The 20736-nt window shown below is 37.6% G+C and overlaps 1 protein-coding gene across 1 annotated transcript in view; it reads left to right on the top strand.

Moving 5' to 3' along the window:
* Pla2g4a (phospholipase A2 group IVA) overlaps positions 1–20736 on the top strand; it is a 177277-nt gene that overhangs the window by 99267 nt on the left and 57274 nt on the right. The window contains exons 6-7 of the mRNA XM_008824261.2: positions 9987–10024; positions 13973–14114. Of these exons, the coding sequence (XP_008822483.1) occupies positions 9987–10024; positions 13973–14114 (180 nt within the window). The remainder of the gene's footprint in view (positions 1–9986; positions 10025–13972; positions 14115–20736) is intronic.

Here is a 20736-nt window from a genome sequence, read left to right as displayed (position 1 = left end):
TCTTCAGAGTTCTTACTCACCACCCCCCACATGCGCTAACACCCTTTGGTTATGGTAAAAACAGGCCCCCCCAAATGCCCATACACAAAAACACACACACACACCCACACAAAAAAAAAAAAAAAAAAAAAAAATAAATAAATAAATAAAATGCAGTTAAAACAACAAACTACCCCAAACCAGTCTGACAGTCGGACAGACAACAGTTGGTGGGCAACTAAAGTTCATAGTCCTCTGTAAGATTTCTCTCTGTAAAGCATTATGATCCCCCCAAAATTTATTATATAAACTTTCAAGCACATAAAAAGTTGAAGTATTTCCACAGTGAACGAGTATCTGGCTACTGTCACATCCTGCAATATTCCTACTGTTGTGTCTGCCTGCCACGTGTTTCTCTATATGCCCAGTCGTCAACCAGCTTACCCTTTTGGATGCATTTGTAGACAGATGGCAGGCAGCAGCATGCTCTAATGCTAAGATAAGAACTTCAGCATATCACTAGTTAGTATTCAGGATTTATATATGATCATTTTAAGTGCCCTGTCAATAGTACAAACAATATGTCCATTGGGACTTAAAGGACAAAACCATGCATTTATTAATTCATTCATTTCCTAACTATCATCACATTCTGTAATTAGTAATCTGCTGCTGCATTTGCTTGCCACACATTTTCCCATCTATGCACAAAAACCATTGAGCACCCGGTATTGGGTAGTTACTCTTCAGGTACTGATTTTCAGCCATGAGCAAACAAACAAGAATCCTTGTTCTTATGGAGCTGATAGCCTATTTGGTAAAGCAGATGAAAAGCAAGGTAAAGCAACAAGACATGCTTCTGTTAGTGATGGTGACAAGCAAGGGAAGAAGGAGGGAGTTTGCATATGTGTATGAAGGAGGCAGCAACTGTCATTCTAGAATATGTGGCTAAGAGAGGAATCTCGAAGGCTATCTGAGGGCAGAAGGCACCCTAGGTAAAGAGGCCCTTGGGGGTTCCTGAGCTGGAAATGATGCCAGTGTTGACAGGTGGTAGAAATTTTAAGAGGTGGAATTTTTGAGAGGTAGGGCCTAGCAGGAGCTGGTTAGGTCATTGGCAGCGTTACCCTTGGAAGGGACTGCTCCTGGCCATATGGAATGAGTTAGTCATTCTCGGGAGAATGATGAATTGTTAGAACAACACAAATGGTTCCTTCTCACTTTTTGGCTTCCTGTTTGATCATGTGATTCTTCTTTCATACATGTTCCCATTGTTGTTATACCATGTGTCATAAGGGCTTCATACGACACCCTGAGTTTGAACTTTTCAGCCTTCAAAACTGTAAGCTAGATTAACCTATGTCCTTTATGAAATATCCTTATTCCATTGTTCTAATAATGGAAACTGACCAATGTAGTCTGGGAGCCCATATTGCCTTCCTAAGTAACCACAGGGAGGAAGGGCATTTAGAATACAGTGGAAGAGTAGTGTGAGAGGCAGGGGATGGGATCATAGAGGGGCAGACAGAAGTAGGAAGCAGCCACTGTGGTAGAGTGAGCATCAAGAGCTCAGCTTATCCATGAAGAAAGGTGAGGCTGGAGTGAGTCTCTACAGGGAAGAAGGCAGTTCCCACCTGCATTGTATGAGGGAAGCCACTGCAAGGGTAGGCAGACCATGTTCAGAAAACAGTTTTTAGATGAGGGTAATGAGGAGAGCATGGGTGCATGAAGGAAGAATGGGTACAGTAGATCAGAACACAGCAGTACTTAAATGTGAGATACAGGGATTTCCATATTGTCTTACAGTGAGTAGTGAGTCATTTCAGGTTCATGTGCAGATCATGGGAAAATGAGGACAAACAGGGTTTGGCTTTTTCCTAAGACAACATTACAAAGTGAAAAGTTACCAGGTAAAGAGACCAAGAATGTTGATACTGGTATTAAAAAGGTGGATGCTCTAAGAGCAGAGGGCTTCCTTGGAAAGTGAAGAGAATGGGAATGCAGGTGACTGACCCAAGGAAATTCACCATAGCATCTGTTTTAATGTGTAAAACTTGAGTCAAGCCATTGCTTAGGAGAAATGAGAGCTGGCTAAAGTTGGAAACAAGAATTGATGTTGGAAGTTCTTCCTTAGATTATGGTCTATCACTAACTTCCTTCAAAAACTTGAGTTAGAGATGAGTTGACAGTTTTTGTTCTGCAACTGGCTCTTGAAAAATCTAGATTCAGTTGTACTGTTGGAGTCAGAACTTACAGAGCATCTTAGCCACTTTCCTAGTTGGTTTTCTGTTGTGCTAAAATGTTGACCAAAACCAACTTGGGCAGGAAAGAGTCTATTTCATCCTACACTTCCAAGGCACATTCTATCTCTGATGGACATCAAGCAGGAACTTAGGGTAGGAACCTAGAAGTAGGAAGTAAAACACAGATGACAGAGGAACATTGCTCTCTCTGCCCTGTGCTTAGCCTGCTTTCTGATCCAACCCAGGACTACTTTCCCAGGGATGGTACCATCCATAGTGGGCTGGGCCCTCCCACATCCCTTAGAAAATCAAGAAAATGCCTCTCAGATATAGCGTCAGGCCAGTCTGATAGAGGAAATTCCCCAACTGAGGTTCCCTTTCCCCAGATGTGTCAAGTTGACAACTGAAGCCAATCATGACAGCTGTCATCTGGGGCAATTTCCAGCTTTTCACCCCAGAGGGCAGAGGGCTTCTGATTGGTGGAGATGATGATTCTGCTACTTATTAGTTTGGGTGATACTTGATAATGCTTTTTTTTTTTTTTTTTGCCCCACATCTTTATCTGTGAAATGGTTACATCTAGTACTTACCTCTTAGGCTTAAATAGATTAAATAGGCTAATACAGGCCTATATTATTATAGTACATAGCCTGCAGTCACCAAGTAAATATTAGGTCTTCTCAATATAGTTGAACTGATCAGATTAACCAAATGTGTATCACCTGCTTTGTGAAGCTGATTTAGCTGAATATTAATTTATTTGAACTCATTGACCTATGGGAACTCATTATTTAAATATACATAGAGCCTAATTTAGTGATTGTTTGTTTGACAATGATTCAGAATGCTTTGTCAGAATTTTGACAAAGATCTGGATTCTTCAAAATTTAGTTTGTTTTGTGCAAACAAAGTGTCCCACTTCAAAAGAACCATGAAAATACTGCAGTTTTGAAGCAAGACAGAGAAATTACACATCTGTATTTCTCTGGAAAAAGTACATTTATTTTGGCCAATACTGTTGGAACCTCCAGGTTTACACTGTGCTTCAATTTGCTGTCTTTATTTAGAAGTTAGTATTATTGCTTAAAAATAGACATGTTTCATGCTTCTGTGGCATTTGTCTAATTTTGGCTGATTGCTTTCTTTGTTGTTTAGTCATGATTATGACTTGAAAATGAGTTCTACGAAAGAAATAGTGGCAAAGTTTTGAGAAATAGGAGTTTCGAGGGTGAGTTCATTGTGGAATTCACATGTTTGATGTGTGAAGTGAAAGACTATAATTTAGATAAGTTCGGGAGACTAAGTAGAATTTGGAAGAAAAAAGATATTGCAGATGGTTCTGAGGTTACAAGGTCAGACAGAATTTTCTGACTTTACAATGTGTACAGAAGTGGTACACATCCCATGGAAGGCATACTTTAAATGCCTTCTTTACTTTTTTCTCTTTTATAAAAAAAAAAATGTTATACTGGGGCTAGATGTCAGGGCCTTAGGCGTGTTAGGCAAGCCCTTTACCACTGAGATCTATCTGAGTTCCAAATTTCAAATTTATGTATACGTAAAATTTGTTTTTTTTAAATGTTTATATGTGAGTGCCTACACATATGTAAGTGCACCACATGCCTGCCTGGTACACATGGAGGCCAGAAGAGGGTGCTGGATCCGCTGGATCCTCTGGAACTAAAGTTAAAGTCAGTTGTGAAAGATCACGTGGGTGTTGGGAACTGAACTCTGGTCTTCTGAAAGAGCGACCAATGCTTTTAACTACTAAGTCATCTCTCTAGCCTTGACTTGTGGTACTTATGACTTATAAGTTTATCTCACATAACCCTAACATAAGTCAATAACACAAATTTATGAAACATCTGGAAATTATTGATTAAGATGTCAAGGGCATCAGACAGTCATACAGGGTAGAGTCCAAATGTAAGTCAAATAATTCCTGGCTTTAAGAGAGAATGCATTTTTATTTTGGGTCACTAGCAATGGACACTGGAGTAAAATTTCTATCAGATTTCCACAATATATAACTTAAAAATTTAGGGCATTTTAGAATGCTTTTGCATTCTTAGGCTTCCTGTGTTGGATGATAAGGTCTATCGAAGGAATACAGACACTATAAGCCATTGCTTGTATATAACTGCAGGTACTTGAATGATCTTAGTTATGTGAAGGACTGGAAATAGGGGAGTTAGAAGCATAATGCAAACTGTGAAGTTTAATAGACAAAAGCCAGAGAGATAAGATTCCCACAGAGAGGAAACGGGATAGTTGAGATTGGTTTGGTGGTAGTGTTGTAAGAAATCTGGCTTGTTGTATGAAAGCTACTTATTGCCTGGCTCTTCATTATTTCCACTGATGTGCACATGAGGAAAATAACCTTAAGCAGGGGAATTGTGAGGTCATACCAGACAGAGGAACAAGCTACAGGAAAATAGTGTAGTTTCCTTGTCTTTCAAATCTTTAAAAACTGCCTAGCTTATATTTGGAAGGCAATTACCTTGAATTATTTGGTGATGGAAGATTCTTGGTAGGAAATACTAATTTTGAGTTAGAAATGTTTTATACATTAAAAATAATTTAATGAGAGCGAGGCATGGTGTCATGTGCCTTTAATTCTCAGCACTTGTGAGGCAGAGGCCAGTGGATCTCTGTGAAATTGAGGCCAGCCTGCTCTATAGAGCGAGTATCAGGCCAGTTGTGGCTATAGGGAGACACTGTCTCAAAATACCAAAAACCAAGAAAACAAAAACAAAAAAACCAAAACATAAAAAGTTCCTCCCCAAACCATAAACCAAACAAACAAACAAAAAAATCCTTTAATGAGGCTAGGTGTGGTGGGACATGCCTTTAATCCCAGCGAGCACTTGGGAGGCAGAGGCAGTACATCTCTATGAGTTCATGGTCGGCCTCGGCCAAATACTGAGTTCCCAAACACCCAGCTACATAGATGCACCTTGTCTCCAACAAAACAAAACAAAACAAAACCCCAAAATATCAAAACAGCAAAAAATGATTTTGTGAGTGTCTTCTTGGATGTGGCTGTTACCCGGCTTGTGCTAGTGGAGTTGTGCTCTCCACTTATATTTGAATAGCTTCCTGTCTAATTCACATTTTATTCCTTCATAGGGTGGAATTATAGCATGTGAAAACACGATTCTTAGGAAATGTGACCCTTACTTTTAAAGTTTCATGTTACTATTTGTATTGCTCAGGTACCTAGGGGTATGCATAAAATATCACGTCATTCCTTTGAGAGCTGTAAACAATTACTGATTCAACATGGCAATTAGTTGCTCTTTGTTTCTACCTATAAAAAAAAATAAGCGAGAATAAACTGGCTCAGTGGGATCAGAACTCAAAATAATGATTAATTTAAAGGAAAGGTTGCAAATATTAAAGTATGGAGAAAATATGATGCAAAATACTTGAAGAACACTGTAGTGATAGGATAGATTATCAATTTTAAAATTGTCTTACTGTGTGGATCTTTTTAATGTAGTAATAACTTTACCTCTTTGTTGCCAGACACTATATTTGATGTTCTTGGCTTCATTCTCCCAACATTTGCAAAAGAACTAGTAGGCTAGGTGGTTTAAAAATTACATTAAAGTCTGAAACACTTAAAAAATAGTTTCTTTATTCTAGTTCTGTCTACCTTCTCCAACTGAACAGGTTCCATTATAGACATCAAAATTGTTTTCTAGTGTGGAATGCAAAGAAAAGGTTTTGCTTTTCCACAAGAATTCATAATGGGAATAGCCCAGTTCTTAGACGTGTAATTCCTAGAAAAGGTGGAGCTCTAATTTGTTCTGGCTCCTTCTGAAGTATCATGGGTTGGGGAGTGCCTGGGAGATTTGGTCACTCTTCCTTCCAGTTGTTCTGACCTATAACATGGAAGCCCACAATGCAGGCCTGCTTGTGCAATGTGTGGGAAGAAGCTTCAGTAATTGTTTATGCCTCAGAGGAAGTACATATTTTTGTAGCTGTTTTCGCTGAATGACATGTTCCAGGTGAAAGATGCAGAGATTGTGAATAACAGGTTTCTTAGCAAGTCTGAACATAGTGTATCAAAGGGAAGACTTTGAAACCTCCCCCTGATCCTCTGTGATACTTGAAACACAAGGAATTGAGGATCTGACCCAGGACCAGAGTCATAGTGACACAGCCTGAAATATTCATGATGACAGGAATGTTCTGTGTCCTCTCTTACCTGCTTTTTCTTAAAGGGTCTCTCCTTTCTATCTAGGTTCAGAATATCTTCAACAAGAAATGTAGCTGATGAACATGGAAAGGATGTTCTCCTGGGAACACAAATAAAGTAAACGTGGCAGAGCCGGTTTCACTTTATTTGTTAAATCAACAGGACAGTGAGGCACTGGGTACATTCAAGCACTGAATATTTTAATACATAAGTTGTTTTGGGAGGTGCCAGTTAGGAATCCAGATTTTCTTGAATACTTACTCTCATGAGGTGGCACATTGCAATAGAGAATTGTAATACATTCAATTTATATCCATATCCATGGAAATTGGGCCTTTTGGAGATAAAAACCGTAAGTTTAGTCTCACTTTAGTGGCAACCTTTATGTATTTCTTTGGAAAAGCAGAATATATAGCCAGGTAGAGTGGTACATATCTGTAATTCAAGTACTTGGGAAGCTGAAGCAGAAGGATTGCTAGTTTCAGACCAGCCTAGGCTACATTCTGAGACCTCCTCTCAAACAAAACAAAGAAAACAAACAAAACCAGCAGCAGAACACCAATAAAACAGAGTGTTTTACCCATGCCTTCTTTCTTTTACTAATAACCCTGATAGCACTATTCAGCACAAAATATTTTCTAAGCCTTCTATGGGAAAGAGTCTACTTGAATTTCAAAATGGGAAATTAGGCATAATATACTGGGATATGGTTTGGGCAGTGTACCCATTGACAGACTATGTGGTAATTATTTATAGACAATCACTCTTGACTTATAATGAACCACAATTCATCTAGGCATGTAGAATTCATTTTGCCTTAGGAGCCTTAGTTGATATATATATATATAAAGTTTATATCTATAAACTTTGAAAGTAAAATATACATTTGTTTTCATGAATAAAGATTTCTAGAATTATGTACAAAGAAACTGTTCTTTGAGTCACACCATCCCATGACTTTATCTGTATCAATGATGAGATTTTTTTTTTGACAAGATTGCCTGCCTGATATGTTTTGCCTCACATGAACATTCTGTAGCTATTTCTTGATTATTGATAAATTCCAAATACCTCTCTGTGACTTCATAGTAGAAATCTATTCAAGCCAGCTTAGTGTTGGCTACAGAATGAGAGACAAATTTTTGTAGAGATGATTTAAATATCTTTTACTTACTCAGAAAGCTCATTCTGAGAATCATCTGCAGACTTATTTTAACTTTTTGTAAAGTTCTTTGTATTTTGTCTCCCTGACCCCTCACCTTGAAACACAAAGGTAAAAATATAATGAACCACAGCATTTTGTGATGGTTCAAAGGTCATGTCCTTCACATTTCAAGAAATGTACCCTATTCTGCTCTTTTCAAAGTTATTGAACAAGTCCCTGTGCCATGTTCTTATAGTAACTGGTAGAATAAAAGTATCATGATTGTAATATTATAGAGCAGCTTTCAGGGCATTTTCATTTTGTTTCTCATAACAGTCTAAAGGTACATTATTAGGCACTAAAGACAGCAGGGCTAATCCCAGAAAGTCTTTCAGCAGAGTTTATGGCAAGATGTCTTTTTCTCTGTCAATATGTTACTCCCTTTTCAGTTAAAAACAGGCTGACAGGATAGTTTGGTTGGCTATTTAGTTTTGAAAAACTAAAACCTTGCAGCCCACATCCCGTTGGTAGATGTTTCTTGGAGCCTGGATGGCAGTCCTCACTGGGCATGAGCATTTCAGTTCCAGCCCCACTTACTACACATTTGCATGTGTGAACTTTCATCTGGGCTTTCGTTAATTTCTTGGCCATTGTGGCCTTTGAATCTGTGACTGCAGGCAATTCCTCAGTAGCATGCACATTCTTAGTGTACCTTAGTTTTGTATCTTGGTCATGTTTTAATGTTTCATGAATAGTAATTGTGGAACTAGTTACTTTATTTCAATGCATGAGTAAAACGAAGAGAGGCAATTCATTCATTCCTTTTTTCCCCATTTTTATTGAATTTTTGTTAATTTTAGACCCCTTCCTAAACCTATACCCCTCCTTACTATCTCCCACCTGATTTTATGTACTCCATTATTGAAAAATGGGATTTCATGAAACTAAAAAGCTTCTGTACAGCAAAGGACACCATCATTCAAGTAAAAAGGAAACCTACAGAATGGGAAAAAAAAAATCTTTGTCAGCTATACCTCTGACAGATAGTATGTAGAATATGCAAAGAACTCAAAAAATGAAACATCAACAAACAAACCAACCAAATCAAAAAACCCACATGACCCAAGTTTTAATTAGGGCAGGAAAGTGAATAGGGAGTTCTCAAAAGAAGAAATGTAAATAGCTGAGAAATATTTTTAAAACGTTCAAATTCTTTAGCCATTCAAGAAATACAAATTCAAACTACTTTGAGTTTTCATCTTACCCCTGTCAGTGGCTAAGGTCCAAACAATAGAAAACAACAAATGCATGGTGTTTCCCGAGCTTTAGAGCACATAGTATAAGTACCTCATTCAGGACTGAGCACTCAGCACAGACACTTCTCAGCATTCTGATCAGTTGTGAGTCTCTTCATTAACTGTTGCCTACTGCAAAGAGAAATTTCTTGGTCAAGACTAGAGAGCAACACTAATCTTTGGGTAAAAACAAATACTTAGAAGACAGTTTGGCATTCCATCCATTTAGTAAAACCACAGGTTTTCTAGATTGGCAGGTTCCAATCTAGAGTTTATAACCTCTCCAACCATGAGCTTTTGACCAAGTTTACAGTAGCCAGCATGAATTCCTCCTGTAGAGGAGGATTCAAGTCCAACCAGAAAGCAGTTGGTTACCACATAACAGTCATGTCACTATTCAGGCAGAGGCAATTCTAATGCTTGCTAAAATGATTTATTATGTAGACTTAAATAATTTAAAAAAACAGAAAAAAATTGACAAATGTATCTATAATGGCTGATCTTCATGGAACTGCTACTTTTTCTTTATTTTTTTGATGTAGATATAACCTCAAATTTTAATCTTCACTCCCTTCCCGAGGCAATGCTAGTATGATTTTCCTGAGTAGCTTTGCCTTTTGAAAGACGCTTTTTGTAAACATTTGTATTGTTACACACACACACACACACACACACACACACACATATGTATGCAGATGATGATGATGATGATGAAGAGTGAATGTTTGGTGTCTTTCAACATTTGCTCATATTTATTCCAGGTCCTTTTACACATTGCTTTTTTGCATAAACCTGCTTTGACCTCTATTCTTTGTGCTGTATGTAGCTTTAATTCATTCATTCTATTGGCTGAAAGGTATTCTATCATGGAGAGACCATATTTTGTTTCTCATTCCCATCTTGTTGAATATTTATATTATTTCTGATTCTTCACCATAACAAATAATTCTTCAGGCAGCTTTCTTGCCCTGGAGTTTGCCAGGCCCATCTGGGAGACTTTCTGAGGGGTCCCTTGACATTTTAAAAAAATTAACCTGGCACTCAAGTTTTATGTTGATTTCCTTTACATTATATAAAGCACATCTCTTTTGTCTTGTTATCAAGTTAATATGCTCTTTTTATAGGTCACTGAAATGATTTTGGAATTGTCTCTTGAAGTTTGGTAAGTTCATTTATTTAATTAGATGAAGAATACTGTGAGTGATCTGCTGATATTTTTGTTAAAGAGAATATGCTTTACATATGAAATAATTCTTACAGCTTTGAATGTATAATAGTGTAGTAATACTTTCCTTCAGCTATACATCCATAGTTACAAAACTCAAAAGTATAATTGTAATATTCTTTTCTTGCTTTTCTAATAGTATTGAAGTTAAGTAATAGTTGTTAGAATAAGCACTTGTTTTTCAAGGGCTCTCCCTCTAGTAATGCATCTACTCCCATAGAAATGATTGCAATTTTTGAAGCCTATTTCCATTACTGATTGGTTGCTAATTTTGTGTGTAGTGATGTTCAGGATCACAAATAGCAAAGTTCTATGAAGCATGCTGCTCCTCCCAGGAATGAACCTTGGGATATCATTTCTACCTGGTGACTCTCTGGATAGCCAGTTCAGCTGGAACTGTCACCTAAGGCTTACCTCAACAATTCCATCTTCTCTTCCTCTCTCCATCTGGAACTACCCGTGGTGAAGCTGGCTTTAGTTGTGCCGCCAATACACATTTTACACAAACCCGGCACAGATTAACTTAATATTCTTATATCTTGAAGTATATGTTCTGGATACATTGAGTTTAGACATCTCTTTCTTTCGTTTTGATTCCTGGAACATGTTGGTATAATTTAGTAAGTGATAAATTCCCATGGTCTCTCAACACATACCACAAATATCAAAGGGCAACAAACACCAAGTTCTTGAACACAGAAAAAACTCAACTAGACAATGTAGATTTGTCAGAAACTGATTACTAAGTGTGTATTGGAAACTTTGATCAAAGACTTCTTGTGTGGCTTGTTTGTTTGTTTGACTGTAGAACTTACTATACAGGATGGCCTCGAAATCTTGATCCTCCTGCCTCAGCCTCCCAGGTGCTGGGATTTCCAGGCACGTACCACCCAATCTATCTTAATTTATATATTGACTGTGGAGCGGAAATGTTTTTCAAGGAAAAATAGAATTCATTCTAATAATTATTTCATGTAGTATTTTCCATTGAATGTAAAATAAAATAAAAATATAAAATTAGAAAGTCAGAGATATGAGAAAAAGATAAATGAACTATAATTCTATTACTATTTGTATAAAATTGTTTAGCATTTAAAAATGCTTCTAGCTCATGTTTATACTAATTTACTGTCATCATTACATGTTCATAGATTTTTTTTGTCGTGATTCTTTTGGGAACATGACATGCTATAGCATGTCAATTTGAAAACGCATTACAAAAATAGAAATATTTGAATTCTATTTAGTTAAGTAAGAATGATTCTAAAACACAAAATGTGCAATAGAAAAATGACTTGCATTGATATAATTTATATCAAAAGTAAAAGCTTGAGAATTGCCAATCACAGTGGCATATGTCTGTAATCCCAGCACTGGAGAGGTGAAACTGGAGGAACAGGAGTTCAGAGTCATAATCTGCTACATAGGGAATATGATGCCAGTCTGAGCTACATGAGATCCTGTCTCAAAATAAACAAACAAACAAACGGACAAAAATGACCCTTTGTATTATTTTGTATTATTTATAATACAAAGGGCCAAAAATGACCCTTTATATTATTTAAGGATATAGATTATATTGTAAAATAATAAATGTATTGGAAGGATAAATAACAAGCAACTTTAACTTGGTTGCTTCCTCTGAGGAACAGAAAGAACAATGAAATTGAGAATTCATGAGGACAACTACGCAGGTGCTATTTTATTTTTAAATGAATATAGTAGATACCTAACTTTTCATAACAAGTTATAATAGACAAAGAATGTGGCCCCTAAATAGTATTAAATTGAAAATTCTTGGGGCTGGAGAGATGGTTCAGAGGTTAAGGACACTTCCTGCTCTTCCAGAGGACCAGGGTTCAGTTCCCAGCACCCACATGGTGACTCACAAGTTCCTGTAACGCCAGTGCCAGGGGATCTGATGCTTTCATATAGCCTCTGAGGCTGCACACATATTATCAAACTCAGCACTCTACAGCCAAATACTTTGATAAACTATGATTTAATGACCATTTCCTTAGTGTTAAGTGACACTAATATATTTTCAAATTACAGCTACATCTCAGAAATAACATCTGAGGTAATATGCAAGCTGTGTGTGGTGATGCACAGCTGGAATCCCAGCACTAAGATGCCTGAAGCAGGAGGCTTACCAGCTTAAGACTGGCCTGGATGACTTAGCAAGACCCTGCTCAGGGAAACCAAACACACACACAAAACAAAACCAGAGTTCAGTTTAATTGTTCTTTTTGTTCATTGCCTAGTTACCATTTAAAATGTCATGCAAATTATATTCCAAAAGTGGATCTGTGAGAATAATATTGTTATCTTTTCCAGTACTAGAAAATAAGTAAAGTGCTTTAAACTTATTGGTTAATTTAATAGTATTGTTTGAATTTTCTAATCAAATTAAATATTTATTCTTGCATTTTTCTTTATTAATTATACTTTCTCTTTGGTGAGTTAGGCAATTTGTCCTTTGTGAAATAGTGAATAAAATGTTATTGTAGTGGTCATATATCACTAGAGAGATCGTAGTTCAGTATTAAAACATGACTCATTTGTAAGGCCTTGTTCCATAGCGTCTCATGTCTAGACCTGTGGTTCAGTATGGCTCTGTGATCAGGAGATAACTTGCAGGCAGTCTCTTCTCTTAGTCTGTATTTTAATAGGAAGAAATGTGTCAAATAAAAACAGTGAGAAACAAAATTTACTTTAAGGCAAGGTTTTACATTTTTTGAGCAGAAAGGAGATGATTCTATTGGTGCTTTTCTGCTTCTGCATTTTGGATTTATTTACATCTGAATACAGATTGCTAATCTTTTCTTTTTTCTTTTCTTTTTTGCTTTCTCTCTTTAATTAGAGTTCAGTTTTAGAACGTGATTTATTTGTAAGGCCTTCAGTGTGGTGGAACATCTATCACAGACAGTAGGGGAGGGCGATCATGAGAACAAAGTATAATGACACACATAGATGAGGGTTTCATAGTGAAACTTTTTGCTTTGTATGCTAACAAAAATTATTCAGTAAGATAAAAAGGAAAGCACACTACATATATACTCTGTGATCCTAACCTGAAAACCTTTTGCATTCTCTCTCTTGCACAGCTGTAGTATATAATAAGGTGTAATATTTTCTTCCACAGTTGTCACAATACATTACATCTGATTATTTTTAGCAGGTGTAAATTTCTGAGAAATTGTCACTGCCACTGAAGAAAGGAGGCATATAAATAATGAAGGGGCTTCAACGACTTACAGCTCTTGCTGCTATTTGTGGTGATCTTGAGTTCTTTTATTAGAAGCTCCTTCCTTTGCAAGGGAGTCATCCATTAGAGAAGGCAATTTGTCAATACAATATTTCTGCAAGTGTGTTCCTCAGAAGCCAAGCACTTTGTGAGAGTAATGAATGTGGTGGGGATGCGGGAACAGGGAAGAATTCCTTGTCAAATAAGTTTGACAAATGCTGTGCCAAAAATGCATACCATATTTCTTTGTTGAAGAACATCTGAGAGCCTTCATTATTCTAATGCATTGGATTGGGAGATCTTTGCTGCTCACTTATTTCATCTAAATAGCACCTTTCTTTTTCCTTTGTTTCTAGAAAATGTTTTGGATTTATTCACCTCTGAATACAGATTGTTCATCTTCTGTTTAGAGTTGAGTCTTAGAACATAGCTTATCTGTTATGGAGCACAGGCTGCTTCGAGATAACCATCATTCTATGCTCTTGTTTAGGTTCCTTCCTGGGCAGTGGATTGAGGAAAGCAGTCAGCATGAATCAGCCCAGCTACGGGAACCTGCATATGCTGTAAAATATGGGTCTATGCTATAAACCTGACTGCTGGGAACTCTGGCTTATCGCTATCTTTGTTTTCCATCCTAGCTCATGCCCAGACCTACGGTTCAGTATGGCACTGTGTGATCAGGAGAAAGTCTTCCGACAACAGAGGAAAGAGAATGTAAAGGAGAGCATGAAGAAACTCTTGGGTCCGAAAAAGAGTGAAGGCCTGTATTCTACACGTGATGTGAGTTGGGAAATTTAAATGTTATTACAATGTAATGATAAATTTTTGATATTTTCTCCAAATGGCCCCCTCTAATATGAATCATATTTCTTCAGCTTTTGAGGTGTTTCAAAAATGAAAACTCTTTGAGGAAGGCCAAACTGAATGCTGCTTATATTAGCTAATATTTATTAGATGTAATACTTCTTTCTAATTTGACTTATAGAACAGTGTTAGGTTCACAGAAAAACTGAGCAGAAAGTACAGAAAATTCCCACAGTACCTCCTGTTCACACATGCGTACAACCTCCTAGTCTTAGAGTTCTCTAGAGAAACAGAACCCAAATGGTGTGTGTGTGTGTGTGTGTGTGTGTGTGTGTGTGCACATGTGCTCTACTATGGAAATTGGCTCATGTATATTGTGGAGGCCAAGAAGTACCATTATATCATCAGCAATGTGGAAACCCAGGGAAGACAGAGGTATAATGTAATCTGAATTAAGCCTGGAAACCAGATCATTTCATACTGTAACTACCAGTCCAAGGGTATAGGTCTAAGAACTGGGATGGTTGGGTAGGGGAAATGTTTGTATCAAGTATCAGAGTCCCAAGGCCCGAGAACTAGGGGCACAGGTGTCTAAGGGCAGAAAGAGAGGAGTGGACAGAGAAGAGAGAATTTTCCCTTCTTCCACGCTTTTGCCCTATTCTGTATTGAATGATATCTTCTTACATGGAAAATGTTCATTGCAGAGTCCACTAATTCAAATGCTAATCTTTCTTGAAAACCACCCCATAAACAAATGCAGAAATACTGTTTTATTTGCTGACTATCTGGGTATCCTTTAATCCAGCAGAATGGACACGTAAAATTTATCATCACATTCCTGGACTATTGACACTCCACTGAAGAACAGCATACTTGTTAACATTAGTGAGCCTACACTGACACATAATTACCCAAAGCCCATAGTTTATGCAAGAATTTGCGATTAGTGTTGTACATTTTATGGATTTTGACAAATGTATAATGACCCATGTCCACTACTATAGAATCAGATGGAATAGTTTCGCTGTCTGAAATATCCACTGTTTTCTACCTATTCCTCCCTCTCACATAACCCCTGGCATCTACTTAACTTTATAGTATCACCAGAGTTTTATCTTTTTCTAGAATGTTGTACAGTGACAGTGATATAGTGTGTAGTCTTTTCAGATTGAATTATTTTACATAATAATAATATAAATTTAAGCTTTCTTCATTTTTTCTCATAGTTTGATAGCAGCTTTCCTTTTTAGCACTGAAAGTCATCTCATTCATTGTGTAGATGCATAATACTTTATATCTTCATTGATACAGATTTTTAAAGAAGGGGTGTACTTATACATAGACAAGATATTTATTTCATGGATAAGTAATGTTTAGTTTAGATATATGTTAGTTTTAACATAACTAAAAATTAAAACTGTAATGCATCATTATACAATAAGAAGAAAAATGTTATAAATCTCAACAATAATATGATTAGTAATGCAAGTGAATGTCCTATTTAAGCTTAGATGACATCTGTCTACATTGATGAAGGAACATGCTCTTTTTTAATTTTAATTTTTAAGAATTTCATGCATGAGTAGTGTCTTTGCATTATTTCCATCCCTCGAAGTCCCCCACTAACTCTTCCCACAGCCACAGTCCCTCTAAGTTTCTATCTCTTTTTTATTTTATTTTATATTTTTGGTTTTTTGAGGCAGGGTCTCCCTGTAGCCCCAGCTGTCCTGGAAATCACTTTGTAGACCAGGCTGGCCTTGAACTCACAGAGATCCACCTGCCTCTGCCTCCTGAGTTCTGGGATTAAAGGATGTGCCACCATGCCCGGGCCCCTCTAAATTTCTAATCCTCTTCTTTATCATTTTTACATATATACGTATTTATAAATATATGTATATGTACATATTTATACATATATATGTTTTATAGTTATGTACCTGTAAATACAGGATGTAAATACAAGGATGCCCACTTGGGATTAGATAACCTCTCAGGGAGCTAATCCCTGGAGAAATCTGATTCTCCCTCCCTCAACATCCATTGATTACCTGTAGCTCTTCATCTTGAGGTGGGACTTTGTAAGATTTCTCCCATCCACCTTGATGTTTCTTTTTCCATTAGGCAGATCTTGTTAGATGACCATACTGTGGGTATTTCATTGGTGTAGCTTCCTGATTGTTCTACCCTTAGAGCTGAGAAATCATGTTTCAATTTGTTCTGATTGCTATTATTTGTCATGAATTGAGACATGGTGCTAGTTCCTAGAGTAGGAAGATAAGGCTGAGATAGTTAACACTTAAGTTGTTTTATTTAGTGAGTTTAAGCCTTATTTCGGGAAAAGATATTTAAACAAGTTAAACCAGTGGTGTGTTATGTGAACAGAGATGTGAATGGGGGGATGCTGGAGCTGATGGAAAGGTGAAAGTCTTCCCAGAGTGGGAGATGTCTGTCCATACCTTGAGGAATGAGCCTGCTAGAAGGAAAAGGAGACTGACTCCTTGGTAAACTCATGGTCATGTATGTTCCTGGGAAGACCCTAACTTCTAATCTCAAGTTCCCTGTCTAGTTGCTGCTCAATTATTGGCAACACTTATTACTTTTTAAAATTCTAACTCTTCCCCAATTCTATTTACACCTGCTAACTTGTCTTCTAATCAAAGAGAAATAAAAAAATCAAGAGGAGACTGATGCACAAATCATTCTCTTCTAGTTTCTGGCCGTAAGAATGACACATGCAGTTTATCCTTTGCAACCTTCCTCCTGCTTCCATGGGGGGGATTTCCTTCTCTTTCAAATGCAGATCCACATTAGATGGATTACAAGCTCCTCTTAGTAACCACAATATATTAATTATCAGGTCCTTTCTAGGTGCCTCTCCATCTGTATTATCAGCCTCCACTAGAGCATAGATATTTTCTACAAAAATGAACACAAGCTCCTACAAAGCCTTCTTTTTTAGAGTGTCTCGTTGGTAAGATGAGCCCACGTTTCCTTCTCATGTGCTTCTTTTGCTCTTGGTATTTCAGTCCGACAGTGTCGTTCCTGTCCTTTGTACTAGTGTGTCTCACATTCATAATCCTTACCCAGTAACTGGGTAAGTCCAGCATCTCCGCAAACCCTTTTCCACTTGGGGTTCTTCCCTCCGGTTGTCCTTCTTGCTGTGATAAGGTTCCCTTGAGCCACCTTCACTCAGAAATGCCTTCCTATTCTTTAATCAGCTCCAGGGTCACTTTTGAGACACCTTCTCTCTCTTAAGCTCCTCCCTCCTAGTCCCCAAATTTGTTATATGCTCTTTGAACTTCCAAGTACACTATCTTCTCAATATCTACCATGCTTGCACCTAACAATACTTGGATAAATATTCATTTGATATCTGCTTTCTCCTTTAGAATATGTTTCATGAGGAACATGACAAGGTTCGTATTGTTTATCTGCGTATTCCCAGCATCTAGCATAGCTCTTAGGATTTGATCCTTAATAAATATTTAGTAGTGTGAGTCAGGTCATAAACTTAGGCAGTAGAGATGGAGGAGGAGGGAGAGGGAAAACAATATCAGGAGTCTAAAACAGAAGGGCACCAATATCTGGTTGTTAATGTAGAGGCGCAAATGAGAAAGGTTTGAATGAGAATAGCCCATTAGACTTAAATTAGACACATTCATAGGGCATATTGTTAGGGTTTGGATCTATAGCAACCCTAAATGCAGCAGGTCCCCTGAGAATGCAGGAACTGAGTTAATGAGCACCCTGACCTTGGAAGACAAGATAAACAGACTCTTTACACTTTTTGACCCTAGTTACTGCAAGGAGACCCTTTAGCATAGCATGCTTCCCCTTTGATGATCTTAAAGGATAAACAGACTCTTTACGCCTTTACACCTTTTGACCCAGATCCTGGCTGATGTAAAAGGACAGAACAGGGTGGTTTGACAGAGGCTACTCTCTCCTGATAAGCCTTGGGCTCTCTCTCCTGCATTTTTTTTTTTTTTTTCTTTTTGGTGTTTTTTGAGACAGGGTCTCCCTGTAGCCCCAGCTGTCCTGGAACTCGCTATGTAGATCAGGCTGGCCTTGAACTCACAGAGATCCACCTGCCTCTGCCTTCCAGTGCTGGGATTAAAGTCGTGCGCCACCGCTACCACGCCTGGCCTGCCTAACTTTTAAAAAAAATATTTTCCCTCCTTCTGCATCCCCGAAGCCCCCTGTAAAGACCCCCAGCCAACAACCTGTAGCCCGACAGCTTCTCTATCCCAAAGGGAACTGTCCCATGTGCTTTTCTGCTAATAAACTCTATCCTGCGGGATCTTGTCTGTGACTCGATTTACCTATGCCGGTTTTACCGTTCACGTATTAGTATGACTATCCAGTCAGAATTTATTCTTAGGGTCTTCAGAACAGAAGTAACTACTACTATCCCTAGTTGACATTTTTTTGTGTGTGTGTGGGAAAGTTTTCCTAGGACAATAACGTTTGGCTTCATATTTGTAAAAATAATAGTATGCTGTTCTTCACCTGGCAGGGTAGCATATGCCTTTAATCCCAGCATTCCAGAAGTCAAGGTCAGGCAGATCTGTGTGAAACTGAGACCAGCATAGTCTACATAGTGAGTTTTAGGCCAACTGGAGCTACAGGGAGACCCTGTTTCAAAAAGACTAAAATAATAATAATAATAATAATAATAATAATAATAATAATATACTAGGTCTTATGCAGTAGATAGTGTTATGGAAAAATCAGAGACCAACAGCCGAAGTCAGGTGAGGAGAGAAAGTTTAATTTGACCCTAGCCCGACTAACCCTAAGAATAAAAGGAATCAGACCCCTTGTTCAAGTTTTGGAGAGTGTTTATACTCAAGTGAAGAATGGAAGCAAAAGGTGTATAGCATATACATGGTAATTAAGTAAGCTAACATAGGGCTGTAAAGGCAATAGAAATGCAAATGTTACTGGATTGCGATAGCTTTGAAAACAAAGACTTCTATCCTGGATAACCTTAGGGAGTAGGGGAAGATTCCTGTTCTATCTCCAGGCTTTCACTGCTCCAGAGTTCTTAATTACAAAATCACATTGCAAATCTTTTAGTATCTGACTGGCTCTTTTATTTCCATAATAATAGCTAGGTAATCATGCTTTTTCTCTAGAATAGTATTAAAAATATTAAACTCAGGTGTGTGAAGGTGATTTCTAGAATGCTGGTTTTGTTTTGTTTATCCTTCTACCTGTTGTCAGCTTAGATGCTGCCATCAATACCACACACTACATAATCAATACCATGCATTACATAGGAGGCAGAGGCAGGCAGATCCTCTGTGAGTTCGATGCCAGCCTGGTCTACAGAGTGAGTTCCAGGCAGCTGGAGCTACCGGGAGACCCCGTCTCAAAAAAAAAAAGAAAGAAAAAAAGAAATTAAATGAACATTTTTTTTTCTATTATTATGCTCTTCTTTGGGTCTTTTAAGTTCCCATTTTCTGGCTCCCAATCAAGATCTTCCCTTTCTGATCAGTACTGAACAATTGTCTTCCAGGAAAGGAGAGTGGTTTGTCTTTCTCAAAAGATCAGACTTTAAAAAGTCTCAAAATCACAACTGTGTCTTCCATGTTTTAATTTAAGAAAAAAAAAAGAGAAAGCATTTGGCCTAGGCCCTTAATCTCAATGTTGAATTTAAATGTTCACTGACAGGGGCACACTGTCTTGTGCTCCTGGTGTAAAATGGAGATGATGTCTCTTCTAGGGCCAAGAAAACAAATGCCAGTGCTTGTGAAGCATGTAGCAAAGTGTACAGAGTTGTTGCTCAGGAAAACAGTTCATTATAAACATTTTTGGGTCCTGTGACAATAATTGTCAAATGTAATAACCTTAAGCTTTTTCCTGCCTGGAGAATGAACTACTCAAATAGCAAAGTTTTCTAATATCCTGACAGTTTAGTCTAAATATTAAGTCTTTATTTTTTTCTATAAAGACCATTGTTTTTAATCATTTGGATAGAAATCCTTCTGAAATATGTAATTTCTTGCTCAGATCGAGCTGATTTGGGCATTTTGATGTTGGTACCTTTTGACATCAACTGCCATTTTTGCATATCCTATTATTACAAATAGAGAAGACACCAAGGTATTTCTTTCTAGGAAGCAGTTTATTTGTGCTAGCACCTCACTCTGATTTCTTGCCCAAAAGACAGAGCCTTGATCAAAGAATGACCAGGCCTTTGATACTCTCTGTTACTTCCCTTTACAGCTCAGTTCTTTGTCTCCCATATATGGTAACGGACACATCATGATTGGGTACTCCATGCCACAAGTTCCTGACAAGCATAACTGTGTACTTGCACTCAGGCACAGATCATTCTAAATTCTTTCTTTGTTCTGGAAGATTCCTATCCCACTGTGTGTCCACTTGAAATGATGTCTTCGAACTATCACTTTCTCTTTCATCTTTGTTGCTGTGAAATTCAACCCTGATAAGCATTTTTGTTATTAGAACAACATCCCTAATTTAAGTAACTTCTTTCCTAGTGAAGGGCTGAGATGGTTCCTCCTGAGCAAAGCATCTAAGACTTTGTGTTCAGGATTTCTGATGTATTTGGATTGTTCAGAGGCCATTC

This window comes from Nannospalax galili, unplaced genomic scaffold (genome assembly GCF_000622305.1).
Source record: "Nannospalax galili isolate Female #2095 unplaced genomic scaffold, S.galili_v1.0 scaffold227, whole genome shotgun sequence".
In the NCBI taxonomy this organism is placed as follows: Eukaryota; Metazoa; Chordata; class Mammalia; order Rodentia; family Spalacidae; genus Nannospalax; species Nannospalax galili.
Note: the sequence above shows the minus strand (reverse complement) of the source record. Positions and strands in the feature narration are given on the sequence as shown.